Source organism: Haliaeetus albicilla, chromosome 3 (assembly GCF_947461875.1).
Source record: "Haliaeetus albicilla chromosome 3, bHalAlb1.1, whole genome shotgun sequence".
Taxonomy (NCBI): Eukaryota; Metazoa; Chordata; class Aves; order Accipitriformes; family Accipitridae; genus Haliaeetus; species Haliaeetus albicilla.
The window spans coordinates 43401488-43422185 of record NC_091485.1 but is presented as its reverse complement, the minus strand read 5'-3'; the positions used below and the strand labels follow the sequence as shown (position 1 = coordinate 43422185).

Sequence of the window (20698 nt, the reverse complement as noted above, 5' to 3'; positions counted from 1 at the left end):
AAGGAAGAAGTGATTGATGCCAGCCTTGATGACAACTATGTTCTCTTTCTTTTTGTATTACAAAAACAACAGAAGAGAGGGAAATGCAATTGTATTGTTAACACAATGACTTTAAATTTGGGGGTAAATAATTTTTTTTTTCATTTCTTGTTTTTTCCTAGAGAGAATAATGGGAAAGAAGAAAGCTAATGGGTCTACATCAGGGACAATATGAAAAATGTAGGCTTTTGCGAACCAATACAGAAGACTTATGAAAGACTTACTGTAAAATGTGGAGCTAAATATTTGCTTACTGTGTACTTTAGCATAAGTTACACAAATATTGGAGGTGCACAACTGGAAATAGTCTGTTGGAAAGACATAAAAAAATTTAGTGAGTCACAAACTGAAAGACATCCTTGAGGTGAAAACAGAACTGCCAAGTATACAAATATTAACCAAGAGCTATAACAAATTTCCTTATATTCTGAGAATGTTAAATTTTCTGTCACAGAAGGTTCCTGGAACTCAGCAAATACCTTCACTCACATTCAAAATTCCTTAGTTGGGAGGAATTTTGTACAGTGATTAGAACTGAAAGTTAATACATCCATCTCCCTCTGTAAATTATACACTCCTGATTCACCTACTGGACCTGTTTGTAAAGTTGATTTATGGAAATCCTTAAAGAAGAGTCTGCCAGGACTTCATGGCGTTGAAGATGTAGGGGGTTTTCCATGTTTTCTCCATTGTAGGCTGAAAAAACCATCTCTTCTGTTCCCTAAAATCATAAACTTCTTTCACCCATGTCAGCATTTACAAGTAAAGGGCAGAGAAATTTTTCATCTGGAGCAACCAGCCACAGACACAAGTTCCTCAGAGGGACCTGAAGATCTCCAGCATTCACAAGTGGAGTCTTTTCTTCCTCCCACGGCAGCTTTGCCCTGCAGCTCTGTGCTCCAGAGTAAAGCACATGAGCAAAAGCAAACAGCCCAGTTCAATGTGTTACTACCACCACCCAATCAAAAAAAACCCCACCTCTATTCAAAATCTACTCAAAGGAGACATATGACTGAACATACTTTCCAAGCCTGAGAACATACTGGTTATCTAAAAAAATATATCTTAAAGAGTCTTTCTAAAGTTTTCAAAGTCTTTATCTACAAAATAAATAACTGCTTAGTTGCAACTAAATTAGCCTAAATAACAATGCACTAGAGCAAGGAAAGGGAACGATTTGTTAAGTTATCCCTGTCCAGAAAATAAAAAAGGCTGTTGAACATATGCTTCATTTTAAACACAGATGGAATTAAGCATGTGCTTCAGTTCTCCTCTGAGTCAGAACTAAAAATTGAAAACCATAGCTATGTAATACTTTGCTATGTTACAGTAGAATCAACTAAAATGTTGCCATCATATTCTTTCATATGATTTCAATATCCTGCTTGAGCAGGGGGCTTGCATAAGATGACCTCCAGAGGTTCCTTCCAACCTCAGCCATTCTGTGATGCTGTGAATACTGTAGAGATGAAAGCATGTTAGTTTTATACTTATTTATAACATAAGCAATATAAAGCACTGTCATTGTTTATGTAAATAGTAAGAAAATTACCAAAAGGCAAATGTGTCATTTGGATCATTCATTTTTCTTTATTGAGCTTTGATGAAAAACAGTCCATTTGAAATATTTCCAGCAACCATTTCAATTGCAAATGCTCAACACAAAAACTCGGTATCAGAGCTCAAACATATAAAGTTATATCTCATTATAATTTAATATTTAACAAAGCTAATCATTTCTGATTTTTCATAATTAAGTTTACAAAAATAATGTTACGTTTATAAAATAAATCAGCTTTTCCCAATAAATTACAGCAGTGTTCTTATTCAAAAATGTAATATATCATACAAAATAGATAATAACTTTTTGTCAGATAAAATACTAAAGTATATTTTTCATCCAGTACCTTTTGGCAGTGTGTGAAAACATTTTATTGTACACTTGATATCTAAAGTACCATGTGAAAACTAAACCCATTAAACTATTATGCACATCGCTTATATAAGGCAAGGGTGGTCAACTTGGGGACTACTTTTTATTTCCAGTTAAATGGCAGACCAATACTGCCATGTTTAGGCAACTGACTTAATTAATCTGACCCAGTAAAGTCATGCAGATCCAGCTTGAGCCCAACACTCTTTCTATGACAAGTACACAAAAGTGACCCCCATCAGTCAACTTTTGGGCTGTTCAGTATCTCTCACGCGTGCTTTAACTTTGTGTTGCCCCACAAAGTGTTGGTAGCCAACTTGTAAAAATAGCACAGTCTGGATTCCTCTAAAGTTAATGGCAAAACTTCAGTACTTTATTCTGTCATAAAAATTCATACTAAAAGGGAGTTGTAAAAAGAGCAATGCACTGATAAAAAGTAAACAGTAGCCAGCAAAAAACACTCTAAAAAGCAAAAGGTCAACATAAAGAGCTACCGTATGCAGACTTACTTTACAAAAGCAACTACTTTAAAATAACATAAAGAAACACAGCATCTAGCTGGTGGTAAGTGTATTCTCATTAAAGCCTTTTGAATGTTCAGATCACCTCAGCATTTACTGTGTTACATTTCCTGCCTGCAAAATGTATCTGAAGAATCATACCAGTTTGTCTGAGCAACTTTTAAAAGCCAGAGGTTTAAATACACCATCTTTGGATGCTGTGATTAATGCAGGTGTCTGGTTCAGGATGATCAACACCTTGCCTTGCGGAATTTCTGACTCCACTATGTTTTCTCATTGCAATAGTTCAGCAAACTGCAATATTTTATTCTCTCTGTTTTTCTCTTACACAACTTCTGGGAAGAAAGTCTACTTTAAAGTACTAAAGGAAAATCATTGCTGTCTGGAATAAATAAAATGTGCAAAGTGGTGATTTTCTTATGACGTCAGTATTGTAAGAACAACAGATCACTTTATATATCATAATAGATTATTTTCACAAATTGTAACTGAGTGAGTATATGCCCAAGTGAGTATGTGTCACAAGGTCCCCTTTGTGCAAATCCACAGAGGGCTCAAATTCAGATGGGTTATTATAGACTCCAGACACAAAACTTAGTGAATGTTGGATCCCTCCAGACTGGAAGGGGAGGAAGAGGAGGAGAAGGGGGCTTGTCACAGTAAATCAATTCATCCCAAGGTTCTGAAAACTCTTAAAAATCCAGAGGACAAGTATTTGGTGTGCTGGCTGTCTTCTAGCTTGAAATACCATGACTTAAACCAGAAACATCTGGAGCTGAACTCAGGCATGTTTGCCGCTTGAGTTAGTAAGCCATACCTCTCCAGACACAGAGCTACTACATATAGAGGAAGTTTAGAGTGATTGCTGAAACATGCATTCATCAGCCAGTTAGGCAAATAAATACAATGGCTACATTTACACTGGTAAATCAAACAGTACAAAGTCTACACTCCATCCCTGAGGTCAAGTGGCATGGTCTGGCCATGTTCCTATTTATACTCTCTGTGCCCCTGAGGAGAGGTGGCCATATCCAAAGCACCTGGTGAAAAGTGTCCCTAGACAAGCCTAATTCCCAAAGTGTGCCCAGAAATCGTTTGGGAGAGTACTAGTTAGTCCTGACCAAAAAGCATACCAGTCCTTGTTCTAACAATTTAGCAATATAAATGCTAGCACCCTTGCCTCAGCACTGTCCAATTGACTGATGTAGACATTACTGTGTGTACAGATTTTTAAAAGTCCTCAAACATATTTGCCCACGGCAGACCCTCTGATTCATATAAAGAGGTAAGCAGGGAGGATTCAACTCTTTTGTTGAAATTTTACTTGAAATACACGGTTCTTTCAAAGCAAGAATTTTTTAAAATGAGTTGGGTATTTCTGTCCGTTAAGTATTTTCTCCTTTTTATTTAATGCATGTGCTTTGTTTGGTGGCCTCCTGTTTTACTGTTAATGGAATCTTGGCTTTTGTGTGATTAATCCATTTTTTCATGTCTACAGTTCACAGCTAAACAAGCACTAACCAGTTCCGTCACAATGAAAAAATTATATACACATCTAAAACAATAATACTAAGACGACAACTAAACAGGAAATAAAAAATGAATCTGTGCAGTTACAAGATCTAAAAATAATATCAACCTCTATACATATTTGTCAGACTGCAGTGTCCACAGTTACAGTTGTATGCAGCAGTCAGAACAGTGAGTATTACCTTCCAAATTGTTAGGTGTTTTAAGAAACACCCACAGTAGTGGCTGCTGAGGAAATAATTTCCTTTATCATCCTGAGATTTTAAATGTGCAAGTGTCCTACCAATTTATCTAGTGCATAAAAAGGAAGGAAGGAAGGAAGGAAAGAAGGAAGGAAGGGAGGGAGGGAGCAAGGAAGGAAGGAAGGAAGGAAGGAAAGAAGGAAGGAAGGAAGAAAGGAAGGAAGGAAGGAGGGAGGGAGGGAAAGGGGGAAGAAAGGAAGGACAGAGAAGTAAGACAGAGACCGAAACATTATCACAATGGTTTTTGTTTCAAAATAGACTGCTGTGCAATGACTGAAGCCTGATTTGTAGACATTTTGTATTCTTGCCCAGAGCCTTGAGGAGGGGAAGGTAACGGAGTTTCTGGAGTTGCTGAAAAAGAATATAGAAAGAATTATGTATTTTTATATACTGGCCTACTCTATATACACATATACATACTACTGCGCTGAAAGGAAGTTGTTACGTTTGGCATGCTAGGAAAATAGGATATATTAGTTATCAGAATTTTTAGTTTATTAAAAATTATGCATGTGAAAATGATGTATCAGAATGGTGCTGAATTTTTAAAATTATATTAAATTCAGGTCAAAGTCTCTTACTTAACACTGCTTATATACATACATTTTTAATGCACAATTATTTTAATTTAAGAGTGCTGATGAAATAACTCTATAAGCACTGACAGGCTATCATTCTAACTAATATTTTTAAATGTAACAGTGAAAAGTTATGACAGAAGGCTAACTTGCAATTACTTACAAATCTGTTCTGTATGTACAGGAGCAGACATTGAACTTATGAGGATAGTTTGGCCAGTTAATGGATCTTGGGCTAAGTGAGGATGCACTGGGTGATGCAGATGACTGGCATCATTAGAAGTACCTGCAAAAATAGCATAAGCATATATCCATTCAAAAGAGCATGTTGTTGCCATTGACTTATACTTTGATAATTACATTTCCGCAGAGCAAATATTTTGATTGGCAATTTGAATAATTGCCTCTAGGTATTCATTAAACAATTTAACCAGACTTTAACCATATTAATCACTGTGTTTATTTTCACTGTTTTGACTGCATTAACAGTGGATTTCATTAAATACTTGTAAGGATTCTTGCATCTGACTAGGGGATTGTATGTCTAGATACCAGCAATGACTGAGAAGTACACAGCACGTTCTGAGGTTGTAGGACTGAGTTAACAAGATGAGCAGCCAAGACAAGAAGGCTTTAGCTAACAATCATACCACCCAAAGCTCAGCCAGCGAGGCCGTGGTCAAAGTGCTTCCTTACATCATGATTCCCTCAACATTGCAGTACGCTAAATTCAACATAATACAACACGGTAAATTTAACAAGTTGTTAACTTACCTCCCAGTAACATTTCCTGAAGCAAACTGTCAATTTTAACAATTCCAAATAGTTTAACCAATTGTATTTGCTCAATCATTTGCCAAGTGATGCTCTGGAGTGTAGGCAGTAAAAGAAGAAGTTCTCCAAATCTTCCTCGGGAGTCATACTGACGGTCATTAATATAATCCTCTAAACTGATTTGGACTTGGAATCGCATGTTCTTAATCTTCATTGGATTACTCAGGCCTTTTGCATCTTAAAAAATGACAAAAACATGAAGTCAAGGCAGATTACGATTTGGGAGGAGCATCTTACTTTTTTTCATTTTGTTTTTTTCCATCCAGCTAGATAACATGAGCAGATGCTACATTGACAAAAATTACTTTCAAAATAATCACGTGTAAAATAATTCTGAGAGATATTTTCAAAAAGGTACCTGGATCAAAAAACACAATCGCTTTCAAGCAAGCATACTCATTGTCGTCTATTTGAATTTCCTGGAAGGGTCGAACTAATTCATCTAGAATCCGATTTGCCACTCGGCTGATCTCTACTTCAGTACTGTTGCGATGGATTATGTAATTGTTGCCTTAGAGAGAAAGAATACCAATATGTGGGTTCACATAAAGACTTTGATGTAACTTACTAGATGAAGCCTATTTTCAAAAGCACATTTCATTTTGCTTAAATTAATTTTTTTAAAGTAATAACTCTCCTTTGTGTCATACAAAACTGTTCTTTGCAAACAAAGTATATGTGCAAAATATAGCTGTCACCCAGTAAATAATCTGTGCATGTAAATATGCCAACATGTACAGTTATTGATAAGTCCACAGCACTGAGGTCCATATTTGAATGCACAAGTATGGAGCAAGTAGGCCTTTACCTTCACATAGTAGATAAATATAATGGTAAATTGATCTTAAAATTTCTTCTTCCCCCATTAAAATAATACATCTCAAGCTGAATGATCAGGATTTGTCAACAAAGAAGCCTTCTTCCAGAGGAGACACGAAGAATGCTTCTTTTTCTAACAGATGCTTCTGTTACTCCTAATAAAATTTAGAAGCGTCATAAAATTTTCAGTAAAGAATTAATTTTTCCTGCTTTTTTAATTTTAAATTTCCATTTTGGAGAAGTCTCCATCATGGTATCTTAATTCACCTTCTGTCCAGAAATCATCTAACATAAGTGGTGAGAACACTGGGAAAGCCACAGAGCTTCCAGAAGCCACCAAGCAGTTTTTGAAAGAAAAGCTGATGATTATATCACAAGAGATCCATGCCAAAATGACTCATAAGCTTTACAGATATCAACCTCCAAGTATCACAAATAAGCCTGGGAGCCTCAAATAGTTTCTTCTTTTGGTATATATGCTGATGCTGGTGATAGTGACTATAATTTTCTGCTTATTGTTTTATCATTAGTTTCCTTATTACCCACTAATCCCAATAAAACTGCAAATATTTCCTTTTTATTTATGTTAATTTTGTCAGTAAATCTAGATATCTAGATAAAGAACTAGGTTAAGAAAGTAATTTGTATAGTTTTTAACTTGCAAGGATTGCTGGTGAGAGTAATACCTCCAGAACAAGCCCTTCAGGTCCTTTCAATGTTATTATATGTGTAAAAATAAACTCAAGCTGATTTAGAGCTATGAAAAGGCAGGCCCAAAGTGGATGGTGAACAAGTAGCGGAAAACCTCTTTGTACCCCACCACCAGTGAAGAAACTAGTTTGAATCCATATTCCGCCTAGTCTTGCCTCACACACAAAATCCTGTGCAAGAAGACCTACACACTCTCACAAAACAGCCCAAGCGCTCCACACGTTTAATGAGACTGGTTTTGGCAGGGTGCACTTCAGACTCGCAGAGTGCTGTGTCAAACAATGCTGACAAGTACCTCATCGCATCACTATACACGCAGACACACATCTCATCATATCATTGCACCTCTCTGTTGTGTGAACGAAGGGAAGACATGCTTCCACCACGCGACGACATCCCCTTCCCTAACAGCCATGCTCTCCTCATATAACCCAGTGAAGGATCCATTTCAAGTGACCAAGAACGTGCTTGTGCAGGCAAGGCTCCTCACCGTGCCACGGTCACACCCCCCTCGCACACGGCAGGGAACGACAGGCATGCTGTTTACATGATGGCCACGTGGCGACTGTCAAGGCAGCAGTGAGAGGGCTCTTGGGAAAGCGAGTTGCAGGGAACAGGCTATCCAATTTTTGAGCCTGTAGGGTTTTCTCTGACTACATCTGAAGGGCTCCTGAGAAAGCTCCAGACAAATGGTTTTTGTGAAGACTGAAATTAGTACCTGGGCCACAGGCTGGCTGCTCGTCTTTCAAGCAAAGGTTTTTTATGGTTTTTTTTGTTGTTGTTGTTTTGTTCTGTTTTTTTTATGGGACAAAGGTGCAGAAAGGATGCTAATGTAAGGAGACATTTTGCCAGGAACTCCCTTAAGTTGTGGTTTCTGGTATCCAATAAACCTTTAGCCATATTAACTCACAGGAAACTGTCCACCTGCTTTTGCTGGAACAGGGCACATGACATTTTATCATTAATAGCTATTTAGCATTCACAGAATGCATTGCTTTGATTGTGCCAGAACAGTTGTCCCACTTAAGTGATTACATGGTTGCTAATGTACTATAACATCTTCATTATTAATTAAAAAAAACCCAATATTTACCTAAAAGTAAAATGTCCTTATATGCCATGGACCGTTTTGCTGCTCCAAGCAACAGGTGTTCCCCAGCATGTGCTCTTAGCAGGGCAACCTCAAGAAAAAAACAGCAAACTGATTAGAAGATAAAGCAGTAAGTTCCACTAAGGGCAAAAGAAATGAGGATGCATATTACTGTGAGTGTACTCAGCTATAGGTACATGTTTACAACTGTTAAGATTCTAATGTAAAATGTAAAGTGAATGTAAAAACCTTAATGCTGTACTAACAGCACACTATAATTAAATCGTCATCCTCTGTCACTTCTAGCATTTGGTCTAGATTTTAAACATACGGCTCGGCAAAATACTTCTCAATAAATACAATACTTGCATTTATTTCTGAGTGCCTATCCCCTTAACAAAGTTTTCTCTGGAATTTTAAGATGACACTAAAGACTCTGGTGGGCTGGAATGAACTGTTACAGTAAATTTGCCACTATCAGTGTTTCATTTTTCTCACCTTGAACTAAACATTTATGTTGGCTTTTTCCCCAACAAAACCAGATATGCTAAAATATGCATTACTGTCAACAAAGAAGAAACCTGATTCATAACAGTAAGGCACTTAAAAATGTGGTCATTAGTTTGCTCTTTTGTCGCCTGTTTACTTCCCTTTGTTTTTAATGTCTGCTTGAAACTTCAGCACTGGCCTCTATTTTCTCAAGGAACTCCTCTCTTGGCAAGTAATTCTTTCCTTACGAATCCAAGCCAATACTTTATGAGTGATGTAAAGGTACACAGCACCTAGGAATACTTAAGTGTCTTAAGACTTTTCAGGTTCTCAGTAGGGTTAACTTACCTGCTCTGGCCTGCTCTATGGTTTGTAAATCAAGCTGATTTCCAGATCAGGAATCATTTGTTCAAAACCAGATGGTTTATTATATAACTAAATGCACAATGCCCCTTAGAAAGAGGCAATCACAAACGCAGAAGGGGCATTTGTTTTAACTCCCAATACGTTCGTCACTACACTTTTAAGGTACTTAAGGTTCTGGAGTATTTCCCAACATGCACTCTTCAAGCACTGCAGGGGTGTTTTCAGCCTATCTTTCTAAGCTGATATATTTTTATTTTTTTTTAAATAAAGACAGGAACTTTTTAATGAGGTCTGATCCCTTCTCTTTTCCTTCATGCCATCTTAACAATAAAAACAGCAATATTTTGCTTGCTTTTGTTGCCCTTGTGTAACCAATGCATTTAAAATTGTCCTTCTTTCACACGAACAGATTTTTAACTTATTCCAGTATGTTGAGTTTGTGCACACATATCATATTCTGTGGGTCTGCAAAGACATCATTAAGCTCCTGTTTTGGGGGATCTCCTGTGACCTGGAACACCTCCATACTCCTAAGGAAGACTAAAAGAGGGAATGAGATCAGTTTGAATCTCTAACCCAAGGATGATCTAACCCTCCTTGCAGGATTTTGTTAAAAACTGAGAGCTTGAAGAGGCAAAAAGGAGGAATTACACAATTCCACTTCAAAGAGTCATTTTCAAGCTGAATCAGATTTTGGTGGATTGGGATCAAGAGATCCTGAGCCATGAATTAACCTCCTGCCCAGGTGGCCAGTGAGACAACTGCGTACCACAACACGGAGACACTGGTTCTGAGTGTGCCAGCACAACTTACTCTGAAACCCAGTGATATATTAGGATATATTATAGATATGATGATAGATCAGACCTCTGTAATAAAAACCCTTAAGAATTTTCAAGGTTTGATGCTTTTTTTTCCCCCACACTCATTATATACAATAAAGTGTTAGTACATCGTATTATATGAAAGATTATTTGCCATGGATTGATATCAGTATGTTTGGCATGTGTTTGAGATTCTAATGGTTTTTATTTTTTGCAAGTAGAGAAGACCTGCTTCAAATTAAATAACACACTGTCTTAAACCATATTATAATGAAAGGTGAACATAAAATAAATACTTTGCAAGGTCAGAAAAAAGCATGGCTTTTTTTACAAGATTTTTTTCATTTTTGCATGCAGCTTGGTATCTCTGCTTCCAAAAGAATACAGAAAGCACAAAACACTGAAAGACATACTGGTTTGCTGCTTCTTTTTGTTAACATGCTAGAGCCTTACCAATTTCCTCTGGTTTTTTTGTGGTGGTGTTATTTCAAAACTTTAAAAATTTTAAGATGGTGGGTCTAGCACCCAGCTCTATTCGATCAGACAAAAAAGTAAGTGTTTAATCACAACATTTAAATATCACAGAAATAACAGGACAGTAATTAAAGTTCTCTCTTTGGTCTCCTCTTATACCTGGTCATCCAGTGGTAATTCACAGAAGCCTGGAATATATTTAGCCCATTCTACCAGGACCAGAAGTTGTTGCTTCATAGATTCACAGACGTCACTAATACCAGCAATTTTCTTAACATTGATGTCAGTGCTAGCACCAGGACTGGAGACTGAGATCTGGCCATAATGAGAGAAAAAATTAACAATGTTAACTTTCATATAATTGCGTTTTCACTTGTTAACAACAAATTTAACAAAAAATTGCAGCAATACTCTTGCATACTCTTGAGAAATTCCTTTACCATACGGACCATTAGTCTGCCCATAAATTATAAAATTTTATTTCTCATTATTACCAGTGTGTATTAGAGTATGTTAAAAATTATGCTATTCATGATACAATATTTTCTCATTCCAAAATACTACTTTTAAATATACCAGAGCCCTTATTATTTGGGGAGGTGATGTTTTTTTAGTCCTTTAAAATGGTTGACATTTCCTTCACTTCAGAAAAAAAAAAGCTCATAGGGGCATGCAGTAACATTAAGGGCAAAGAAAGAAAGAGATAAAGGGGTAGCATGTTCTTCTAGTGAAAAGATAAGTATCATTAACTTTAGAAAGTACAACGGGGGTTTTTTAGCGCCTGGAGCAGAATAGTTCGTAATGATGAAGCAGCAGTATAGGCAGAGGCCTGAGATGTTTCAGAGCAAATGTAAAGGATATGAGTGTGCATTAGACCACCTGCAGTGAACAGTGTTCTGTGAAATAAGAAGAGAGCAGTATCTTTCTGGGCCTGAAGCTGGGGCACTTTCACATAATCACTGAGCCAAATCCTGAAATTCTTAATGACTTTTCAAGGAAAGGAACAAAATCAGGCTTGCTCTTAAGCCAGGCAGGAAAGACAACTTAAGGTAAAACCAAGCCTGAGAAGAGAATGTCAGTTTATAGCTGCTATCATATCAGGGAAAAAAAAAAAAGAAGAAGGAAAAAGAAGAAGGAAAAAGAAGAAGAAGAAAAAGCAGAAAAGCAAAAGCAAAAGCAAAAGCAAAAGCAAAAGCAAAAGAAGAAGAAAAAGAAGAAGAAGAAAAAGAAAAAGAAAAAGAAAAAGAAAAAGAAAAAGAAAAAGAAAAAGAAAAAGAAAAAGAAGAAGAAAAATAAAAATAAAAATATCCCACAACAACAACACCCCACCACTCTACAAGGCCTATAAAACTGACTTTCACCTTTCATTTTATTAGAAAGCACACTCAGGAAATTCTGTAGTTTATCATCCCCACCTCTCCCCCCTGCCACAAAAAAAACCCAAACATTGTTTGCTTTTCCAATACTGTGTACCTACAAATTTCAGAATGGTGGATGCTATTTAGGTTGACTCCTACCAGATTCCCTTCATTCCCAGATCCATGTTAAATCCCCCAGTGGGATCTGTAGTGAAATCCCATTACCCCTGGGTAGTCAAAAGGAGTTACACTTCTGAGCTAAAGCTCAGTGCTTCCTACGTAGTTCAGTAGTCTAAACCACTGAAAACAGCTTAGATATTAACGGCAGCTAAGCAGCTGAACATTAGCTCTTAGAGAAATACAGGATCTAGGCAGGTGATAAAATCCTCAGACACATAATTCAAAGGCTGTCATGTAGGAAAAAGGTTAGAGTTGTTGTCTCTTTGTAGACAGAGCATTTGTGAAATCCCTGCTGTAATCATGAGTCCATTTCTGGCATTTCTTCTAGGAAAACAAGTTGAAAATACTGAATATTATTCAGGTGAGAGCTTCTGGAATGATTTAGGCTAGAAAACCTTCAGTACAGAAAGAGAGTAAAAGAAATTCAAAATATTTCATTTTTTCCAGAAGAGTAAGAGGAGTCTTGATCATGATTCGAAAATACCTACAGAAAGAAGAAAGTTCTGATAGCAGGAGGCACTCTGATCTACCAGAAAAAGATACCACCATGCACCAACTAGAAGTTAATTCAAGAAGGTAAAGAACAGACAGCTCGTTTAACCATTAGAATTACTGACTCATGAACTAAACATACTGTCCTTCCTTTAATATCTTTTAATCAAAGCTATGCATCTTTATAAATTACATCTTATTGGACAAACTATAGACTCTGTGTTGAAATTACTTGGTGACCTTCTGCTGGGGATTCATGGGATGACCCCCATGGAGTTCATTATGAACTCCTAGGGTTGCATCTCTTCACAAGGATAGGAAGCTGTGAACTTTCCTCTTTCTATTTCTCTGTTGCTTTAACCGCTTCTCATTTCTGGGGTGCAACACGGGAGTCGCTGACTTCATAGAATCATAGACTAGCCCAGGTTGAAAGGGACCTCGAAAGATCATCTCATCCAACATTTTGTGGGAAAGGGAACCTAGATAAGATTATCTAGTACCCTGTCCAATTGCATCTTGAAAACCTTCAGTGATGGGGACTCCACCATGTCACTGGGAAGGTTGTTCCAGTGATTGATTGTTCTCACTGTAAAAAATCACTTTCTTATATTGAGATGAAACCTCTCCCAGTGCAACTTGTACCCATCAATGACTTGACAAACATGACAATATAGCACTATATCCCTGTTGTCCTGAGAACCATCAGAGACACATGTCTTTACTCCTATGAGAGTCCAGCATGCCCCTTTCATTTTTACATAATCCTGAAAGCCTCTCCTGCATCTGCAGGACAAAAACTGTACCTGGACAATTTCCCCCTGTAAGGGATCTTCAGGGAAAAATAATTCATTTTCCCTATTTTAGTATGAAAATTTTAAAAGGGATGAATGACACCTTCTTCCTCATTTCACAGCTGAAGGACTTGGCCAATGATTTGTGACACTGCCACCTCCTCCAAGTATCTCCTCAGGACTGAACTCATCTTACAGACCCATTCGATTGAGGGAGAAACAAGGACTTTTAAGACTTTACTTTTCCATCATGTTTATGTGACCTCTTGGTCTTTGAGGCCAAGAGTGTATCTTCATATCGGCTTGGCATAGTGGGAGCAGTTCTCTCCTACTACAACATACCAAATAATAAGTAGAATACATTTGTGTGTATACACAAGGTGATTTTTTAGGCCAGGAACCTATCATCTGAAAAGAACTTTGTGGCAGGAAAGGCTGAGGATGTGATTCTGTTTAAGACAGCTCTTATTCCTGAATTGCATATGCCAGTTGGAAATGATTAAGGGAGTAACACAAAAAAAGCACAATAAGCAAGTTCAAAGAATTTCTAAGGAGGTAAAAACAGGTATATTTTTCATACTGTATAGGTATGAAAGGTAGGAAGGTCCATTATGTTCATCTAGTCTGCACAGACATGCAATATGTGCCAAAGACTATCACCCAGTAATTCCTGCATCAATTCTTTACGGACAGTTCCACCCTAAGAGAGATGCTGATAAAGGATGAGATTACAAAACATTTGGGGATGTATAAATCAGTCAGCATGAAATCATAAAGGTGGCAGTTAAATTCTAAGTAAGTTAGTAAGAGGTGCAAGAATGCAGAATCAATGACCATGATTTATCTGAGGTGCAGAAAAGGACTGGAGACTGTTCCATTCAGCAATTGATTGGATAGGGAAAAAAAAAAAAAAAAGAAAATGAAGTTCAGATGAGACAAAGAAAATTTAAAAGCGAGATGTGAATAGACTCTGCAGTTGGAACACTTCTGTTTGCCTTATTTATAATGTCTAAGGATATTAAAAATGGGATTTTCAAAAGAATGTAAGGAAATGAGTGTCCACACCCCTTTGCATGTAATGGCTTTGGACAATTTTTTCCCTAATGTTTCATGGGAGAGCCGGCCTCAAGGATAGATAGATGCCACCAGCTGCCTGAGACAGCAACTGATTTAAAAGCAGTAAGAACCATAAAGCTTTATTAAGAAAGGTGCCTAGGACATATTGTCCTGGACAAAGTAGAATTTTTTTTACTGACTTTGCTTTAAGAATGTATTCTATTACTGGTTCTTTCATTGGGAAGAGGAAGCTGGGTGCATTTCGGAAGTAGAAAAAAGTAATCTCAATAACTCTATTTAATACAGTAAGAAACTGAAAAGTATTTAACTTTAGAAAAAATAGTCTTAAAGCCATCAAATAAATTTGTGGTAGATCTCAGTACCTGACGGGAGAGTGCCTCAGCTTGTGACAACGTGCTAATAGAGGGAATGTTGCAGCCATCAAAAGCGTTTCTTCTTGTACTTATCCTGTCCCGTTCATTTTGTACAGCTGGAAAACAATAATCATCTCATTTATTGACTTGTAGACATTGCCACACAATATCATTTCAGAAGTTTACTAGATAACTATAAGAATCAAAAGGTATGACACTTAAAAAAGACCCTGTGCCTTTAGCTCTGAGTAATGAGGAAGGATGACAATACATGTTTATGGTCTTTATCTGTATGCTATTTGTCTGTAAAAACTATATATAACTGCTTGTAGATAGATACTGAATTATCAGCATTTTTGTGACTGGCTTTATTACAGTAAAACCTCTTTCCTCCTTTGAACTTGAACTTGAACACTTGAATGCTGTCGTTTTGTTATTTTAACCAATTTAATAAGTGAGGCTTTATGATAGTGGTAGAAATGGACATCTCCAGACTGTTGAACAGGTCAAGAGGTACAGCACCACCACTGACAAAATGTCTGTCAGAGGAAGTCTGAAAGCCCTACTCCTGCTCTCCTGTGAGAAACCCTGGAACAGGAATGAATCACGAACTTAATCCACTAGTAAGATAATTTTGAAACTTAAATCTTTTGCTCCTTCTCAGTGACACTGCACTCCTAGCCAGTTTACAGAACATTAACTAAGTTAAAAAAAAAACAAAAACAAAACAAACAAAAAACAGGAAAAATGTTTCAGGCCAGTAAGTTTTGTCTCATGGGGTCCAAAAGAAGGCAGTTGAAAGGGCTTTGGATAAGGAATCCTTAATCAGCACATGTAAGTCTTACAAAGCAAGAAGGCTTACTTTGGAATTGAAGGAAGAAGAAAAAATAAAACTATCAATCAGATTTTTCTAAAATCTAGATCATGTCCAAGGTTAGGCCAAGGAGAAAAGAAAAAAAAAAAAGAATTGTGCTGATCAAAATCTTTATATTGCACAAGGAATCTCATCATCTTTTAAGAGCAGCAGCTTTATTTCCAAAGATATGTTTGCTATTTTGTGGGAAACAATCTGCATTACAGAATTCAGGAGTAGTACCAAAGACTTCAATAAAAAAAATAAAATATTCTATACACTGAATAGTTTTCAGGGTTTATCTGAACAATGCACATAGCTTATTCCAGAGGTGTACTAACTTTTTGCCAAGGACACCCACTGAAGGGCCTTTTATTAAGGTCACAGTAAGAAATGTTGTGCAGTGATAAACACAAAGTGGTAAATGTTCATGTAGACAGAAAACAAAAAATATAACCTTTTTTAAAAGAATGGAGAAAAACCCACTGAATCTCAGCAGCTTAAGAGCTACATAGATAATTAAAATAAGGTCAGTGCTGATTAGTATTAGAAAAATATTAAGCTATTCTGACAATTGCTAGTGAAAGTCACTGGTGGTCCACTTTGAGAATCATAGGGAAATGCTTTAATTTTCTCCTGCGTATGCATAATTTTGGATTATTAGACTGGATTGTCTGTCTTGCTAAACCCTTTTTGTCAGCTCAGGCTAAAATTGCCTTAAACAGGACTCTATGAGAAAGGGGGAATAGTTGCTCAAAGAGGGCTTGTATAGGTTTTACCATCTGAAGCCTTTCTCACCTTCACCCTAAAGAAAAGAAAATGATTTGCTAGAAACAAGCTGAGAAACTATCATATAGACTATGTTACACTTACGCTATGAGACATCCCCTGACGGTGTAGAGAGGCATATAACAACACACAAGCAGTGAAATGTACAGTTCAGTGTTTTGAATTATTTTAGCACAGGGAAGCCTTGAATAAACATGGCTCGGACACAATGAAAAATCAAAGTTTTATAGGTAGTGGGATCAGAGGAGGCACAGTGGTGTAAATTAGGTTAAAACTTCCTTGCAGGATATATCTTCACTTCATAAACATGAGTCAGCAGCGTGCCTCATGGTGATGTCAGCTAGGCATGCACTGGGTTGCATTAGAATCTTGAGGGAAGTAAGTATTTGTCCATCTGGGGCTCCTCAGTGCATGGAAGATGCTGGAAAACTGGGCAGTGTCCAGCGGAGGGCTGTGGAGATGTAACCCACAAGACGCACAAGGTGAAGCAGAGAGAGGCATCTTTGTTTACGTGGAAAAGAGATGACCAAGGTGGAGGTGGAGGTCTTCATTTCTGTAGTTCACAGAAAATGGAGCCAGATTCTTCTCAGATGCACAGTGAAAGGCCAAGAGGCAATGGACACTACCCTAACTGCAGTAAGACACATTCCAATTAGTTATAAGGAAAAAACTCTTCCCAATGAGGGTGGTCAAGCACTGGAAGAAGTTGCTGAGAGAGGTTGTGGAATCTCCCCTCTCAGGGACTGTATAAACCTGGCTGGACAGGGTCCCAAGCAACCTGACTGAACCTAGAAGTTAGCCTTGCTTTAAATGGGGGCCTGGACTCAATGACTTCCAGATGTCCCTTCTGAGCTAAACTATTCTTTAATTCCAGGTTTTGAAAGTCTGTGAAGCTCTGCCTTTTGCAAAACTTTTAGGGCTGCTGTGGACACACGGGTCTTCCCTTTTCTTCACATCAGATTGATAATACATATACCATATGTTACTGATTTTAATGGCTCAAATTCCAAAAGGCTAAACTGTGTTCAAGGAGATCCGCAAGAATTAGCAAACCGATTTCATACATACACAGTGTAACACTGTTTAGAATATCCCCATCCAGCTGCACGGAGAAAATCATACCTCATACCAAAACCTGATCACTTGCAAAGCAGTACTATAGTATAGATATATAAGAGCATAAAGAAACAGCTTCCTTTATCTTAGGAAAGTTACAGCACAGGAGAACTGCACACATCATATTGCAGACTGGCCTTCAGGCAGATACACCATGCTCCAAACAAAACAGGCAGCAAAGTTTGTGATGAACCATTTCTGAGTGCTTATTTGAACCACATCAGGATGCCTTTTGCCTCTACATCGTAACTGCCAGTGAAGCAACAGCCCCAATAACCCGATACAAAAATCCTCTGATATTCCCACTGCCTTTCTTTCCCTATCGCTCTGCCCCTGTGGTTGTCTGGTCCTTCCGCTTTGACAGAAGGATCATTGTGACACCCATGTTCCTTCAGGTCTGTCAGATGTCTAAGTAACAATCTTCCCATATTAAGCCCTAATGAGATTAGAATTTTTTTTATAATGTGGACACTCCACTGAGAGCTACCACTACTGTTCCTGCCACTATTTTGTTCAACTTCACACTCCCTCCTCTGGCTTAAATGCTTCAAACATTTAAATTTAAGGGAAGTACCAGTAAATTGTCACTGTCGTTACTTAGACAGGGTAGAAACAAAGTCCCAGATAGAGATTTTATGACTCAAATTTGGTAAAAATTAAAATTAAAATCTCACACTTTGAACTCTTCCAGGATATCGATCAACACTTAGAAATCAATGAATTTTGGTGCCAGGATTCATGGATTAAACAGTTGCAAATTCACTTTAAGCCCACAGATTTGCTAATGCTCCAAGTCTTAGAACTGCTTACCCACCTAAAAATTAGATGATGCATATTTCACCTCAATATAAAAGCACTTCTCCATCATGAAGGCATTATAGCAGACTTTCCACTGAATTATTCTGCTGGAGTTTTTTACCATTTTTATTATATTTTAAAAATAATTCAGATTATTTCTCTCTGTATATCAAATAATAAATTACTCCATTACCTTCTTTTTTCATTCCTGCTCGAAAACACTTTTTTAAACGACAATATCTGCATTGGTTCCTTTTGTCCTTGTCAACAACACATTGCCGGTTGAATCTATCAGAGACAAGAAAAGGTAAATGTATAAAGCATTAATAAAGCAGCACCCTGATTACAAAAAAGAAAACCAGCTAATCTAGCCTGTCAGAATAATGTCTATGACCACCGGGTTTCTTCTGTTGTTTTGACTTTTTTTTTAATTAATCAGTCTTGAGAGGTGTTTCACACCTGCTTGTTTTGCAGGAATATATGTGTGTGTACGGACACGTATATGCATTCGAATGGGCAAGTGTGGAAAATTCCGGTGTTATGTGCATCATTTACACCTCGGTTTATTTGTGAGGTATGTCAGTAACTGGCTGCATCAGGTGGCAGTGGGGGAAAAAAAGAAGAAAAGCTACAAATAGAGAAAGGAAAGGACAATCGAGGAAAATGCCAACTGTCACTGGCAGGGAGCAGCCCTTAGCTGCACAACCAATACCCTTGACTGGCCAAGTTTACTCCTTCTGGGAGATAGCAATGAACAAGCTACATGCTGTACCATTACAGATGACAAGCAGGAAATGGGAGGGAAATTTTCTAACAACACAATGAAATAAAGACATGAGGAAACACACAGACTGTGACACTAAAAGAAGGCTTACCCAAGCTCTCATGCACATCTATCGGGGTGCCTAAGGGGAATGTATGAGCCATTCCCCACTCTCCCTGTTTGCTTCTGCCTTTTTGCTGCGCATGTGTTAGATTAATAGATCTATGTTTTGCAGACCTCTTCTTGAAATCACTTATATCAATTCGTGTCACACCACTTATGGGTATGTCTGTGCTATATCACTGTGGTATGTCTATAAGGGAGAGATTTCCTTATAAGAGTATTAAGCAACCAAGGACGATCATAGCAAGCATTTCCAGTAACAAGCCATTCTTACAAAAAAGTTTTCTCCTTTAGTGATTTGTCTAAGATCACAGAGGTTTCCATATATTCTGTGCATTGCTTAAAGCTGACATTTTATATACTTGTGCATGCACAGAGCAATTTGTCAAACACGGTGCAGAGACCTGCAGTGTGATAACCTGGGCAGCCAGACATCCGGAAATTAGCAGATGGCCATTCAGACTGACGGGGGGAAAATGGTCGCTCAAAAGAGCAGTGCGTCACCCAAAGTGGGAAGATGTGCAGATGTGCTTGTACAGGCCTTAAAATAAGACTCATAAATCTTAGACTTTCTATTCAGAAACTGCCTTCATAAGAAAAAAAATTGAAAAGAATTTTTAGAAAATAGTTAAGAAATACACCTTTTATATTGCCTTTTTTTTTTTCAGGTGATAACCTTTGTAATCATAAATCAAAGAGTGAAACAGCTCTTGAGTAGTGTAATGATATCAACAATATCAACAGACATCTGGAATGTAGTATCTGGAACGTGTAATAACAAGTAGTCTTGAATAAAATACATTTTTTCCAATCATAAGAATATATCACGAACCACATGCTCATCAAAAATGCTGGTTAGAATTCCTTAAGAAAAAGCTGAAAATACCCTGACATAGTTGTGAAAAGTCTGAAAAGATCTGAATGTAATTTTTGCTTAAATTCATTAATTTAGTGCCACTAGATGAACTTTTGAAATACCTGCATGTATAGACGTGATTTTTCCGTATACTGCGTCTAAAGAATCCCTTGCATCCATCACAGCTGGAAGCACCGTAATGTTTTCCGGTCGCTCGGTCTCCACAAATTGCACAGAGACTACTGACCCCATTGTCAGCAGCGTTCATGTTGACAGCTTCTCCTGAACTGTCTGAGGAGAGGCAAGAACAACATACGTAGTTATGGACAAGACTTTCAACAACACCCCTTGAACAATTTGTACTTAAATGGAGGCTTTTTCTGGCTTTTTCTCTTTTAATTGCCACTTACTACTTATATAACATGGCGTATGTGATTACATGTTTCTTATTCAGATGAACACTTTCAAAGTCATAGAGATGTTAACAGAATTTATGAAGTTTGCAACAACAAATAGTTTTATTCTAAACTCTTTCCAGCTGAAAGGGGTTAAAAATTAAAGTGTATAATTACATATACATTCCTACTAACATGAAGAGGAACTTTGGCACAAAGCAATGTTGCCTAGTCAGCTGGCAAAGATCTCCTATATCAGTCTCATAGGAGCTGGCAATAACTGGCACCTATCATACAAAGATAC

The 20698-nt window shown here is 37.4% G+C and overlaps 1 protein-coding gene across 1 annotated transcript; it reads right to left on the bottom strand.

The window, feature by feature from the left end:
• Positions 1-1604: 1604 nt before the first annotated feature.
• HNF4G (hepatocyte nuclear factor 4 gamma) lies at positions 1605-20285 on the bottom strand. Its single transcript, XM_009929963.2, has 9 exons — positions 20122-20285; positions 18451-18545; positions 14711-14817; positions 10610-10765; positions 8301-8388; positions 6036-6188; positions 5618-5854; positions 5007-5129; positions 1605-4616 (listed from the first exon to the last, which is right to left on the bottom strand). Exons 1-9 carry the CDS (start codon positions 20265-20267, stop codon positions 4498-4500), a joined length of 1224 nt encoding a protein of 407 aa, XP_009928265.2. The 5' UTR covers positions 20268-20285; the 3' UTR covers positions 1605-4497.
• Positions 20286-20698: the final 413 nt, after the last annotated feature.